General features: G+C 49.5%; 1 protein-coding gene across 1 annotated transcript in view; it reads left to right on the top strand.

The window, feature by feature from the left end:
• The window catches only part of lamb1b (laminin, beta 1b), a 33421-nt gene that overhangs the window by 10147 nt on the left and 20774 nt on the right, over positions 1-2500 (top strand). Inside the window, exons 13-15 of the mRNA XM_080851580.1 lie at positions 743-878; positions 1334-1492; positions 1982-2097. Of these exons, the coding sequence (XP_080707706.1) occupies positions 743-878; positions 1334-1492; positions 1982-2097 (411 nt within the window). The remainder of the gene's footprint in view (positions 1-742; positions 879-1333; positions 1493-1981; positions 2098-2500) is intronic.

Below are 2500 nucleotides of genomic sequence, written 5' to 3'. Positions count from 1 at the left end.
AGGGGGTTATACGTCCGAGATAGAGATGGAGGGAGAGGGTGGTAGAATGGGGAGATGGGGGGAGAGGGTGGTAGAATGGGGAGGTGGGGGGAGAGGGTGGTAGAATGGAGGAGATGGGGAAAGAGGGTGGTATAATGGGGAGATGGAGGGAGAGGGTGGTAGAATGGAGGAGATGGGGGGAGAGGGTGGTAGAATGGGGAGATGGGCAGAGGGTGGTAAAATGGGGGAGGTGGGGGGAGAGGGTGGTAGAATGGGGAGATGGGGGGAGAGGGTGGTAGAATGGGGGAGGTGGGGGGAGAGGGTGGTAGAATGGGGAGGTGGGGGCAGAGGGTGGTAGAATGGGGAGATGGGGGGAGAGGGTGGTAGAATGGGGAGATGGGGGGAGAGGGTGGTAGAATGGGGAGATGGGCAGAGGGTGGTAGAATGGGGAGATGGGCAGAGGGTGGTAAAATGGGGGAGGTGGGGGGGGAGGGTGGTAAAATGGGGGAGGTGGGGGGAGAGGGTGCATCCACACAAATGGAGGATGGAAGCATATGGCTCATATCCTCATTTAATGCTTGGAATGATTTTGGAACTTGAATGATTGTGGTTCATTGTTCTTCCACACTCTCTTTTTCTGTCTGTTTGCCTGTCTCTCTCTCTCTTGATCTCCCTCTCTCTCTCTCTGTCTCTCTCTCTCCCTCTCTCTCTCTCTCTCTCTCTCTCTCCCTCTCTCTCTCTCTCTCCCTCTCTCTCTCTGTAGATGTAACCCTGGGACAGGGCAGTGTGTGTGTAGGGAGCACATGTTTGGTCGTCGCTGTGATCAGATCGAGTCTGGTTACTACTTCAGCTCCATTGACCACTACACCTATGAAGCAGAAGAGGCCAAATTTGGACCGGTCAGAGTGTGTGTGTGTGTGTGTGTGTATGAGAGAGAATGTGTGTGTGTGTGTGTGTGTATGTGTGTAAGTGTGTGTTTGAGAGAGAGAGAGTGTGTGTGTGTCTGTATGAGAGAGAGAGTGTGTGTGTGTGTATGACAGTGTGTGTGTGTGTGTGTGTGTGTGTGTGTGTGTGCGAGAGAGAGAGAGAGAGAGAGAGTGTGTGTGTGTGTGTGTCAGCGGAGAGTGGTTTGAACTGTGGTAGAATTGAAGTAAAGGTTGTTATGTGATGCTACCACTGTCAATAACTTCTAAATTCTTTCTGTGTGTATGTGTGTGTGTGTGTGTGTGTGTGTGTGTGTGTGTGTGTGTGTGTGTGTGTGTGTGTGTGTGTGTGTGTGTGTGTGTGTGTGTGTGTGTGTGTGTGTGTGTGTGTGTGTGTGTGTGTGTGTGTGTGTGTGTGTATGTGTGAGCAGGCTGTAAGTGTGATACAGAGGCCCTACCCTGTGGATCGTGAGCCTACCTGGACAGGTGCGGGGTTCGCTAAGGTACCAGAGGGAGAGGAACTCTCGTTCACCATCAACAACATCCCACAGGCCATGGAGTATGACCTGCTCATACGCTACGAACCACAGGTGCACACACACACACACACACACACACACACACACACACACACACACACACACACACACACACACACACACACATACACACATACACACTTATACACACACACACACACACACTCACACACACTCTCTCTCACAGACACACAAAAACATGCACACAGACATACTCTCCCACACACAAATGAACAAAGACATACTCTCTTTCTCTCTCTCACACACACACACACACACACACACACACACACACACACACACACACACACACACACACACACACACACACACACATGTGCTACAGACCAAAGGTCTAGACACACACAGTGCTCCACACAGAGTTGTAAACAGAGACAAGCACATTCTAGTGGGATAGAAACATTATACACCAAAGAAACCTCAAAAATATATATACACACACACACGCTCACACACAAATGTGAAACCACACACATAAATACATGTGCTAATAGCTACGTGTGTGTTCTGTTTCTATAGTTACCAGCAGAGTGGGAGCAGGTGGGGGTGCTGGTGGAACGTCCAAGAGTGGAGGGGGGGCGCTGTGGGGACACCTCTTCTGACAACCAGGCAGCATCACTGCCTCCAGGGTCCAGGTGTGTGTGTGTGTGTGTGTGTGTGTGTGTGTGTGTGTGTGTGTGTGTGTGTGTGTGTGTGTGTGTGTGTGTGTGTGTGTGTAAGTGTTTGATTATCTTTCTGTCTGCGTGAGAATGTGTAGATGTAAGTGTGTGTGTCTGCCTGGGGGTTTATGGTGTCTGTGTGTGTGTGTGTTTGAGTGCAATTTCCCCGTGATCCAAACACTGCCATGTGTGTGTATATATGGGTATACTTTGTATATGCTTGTGTGAGAAGCCACAGTGGTGTTTAGTACATGAGGGATATGTGAGATGTGTGTTTGTAAATTCTTTTCAGATGTGTATTTAACAAAAGTACAGCGTATGTAGAAGTACAAGTGTGTCTAGTGTGTTTTGAGTGTGTGTGTGTTTAATGAGTTGTTTT

The sequence above is a fragment of the Sprattus sprattus genome, assembly GCF_963457725.1.
Source record: "Sprattus sprattus genome assembly, chromosome: 14".
Lineage (NCBI taxonomy): Eukaryota > Metazoa > Chordata > Actinopteri > Clupeiformes > Clupeidae > Sprattus > Sprattus sprattus.
This window is presented reverse-complemented; position numbering and strand designations above follow the sequence as displayed.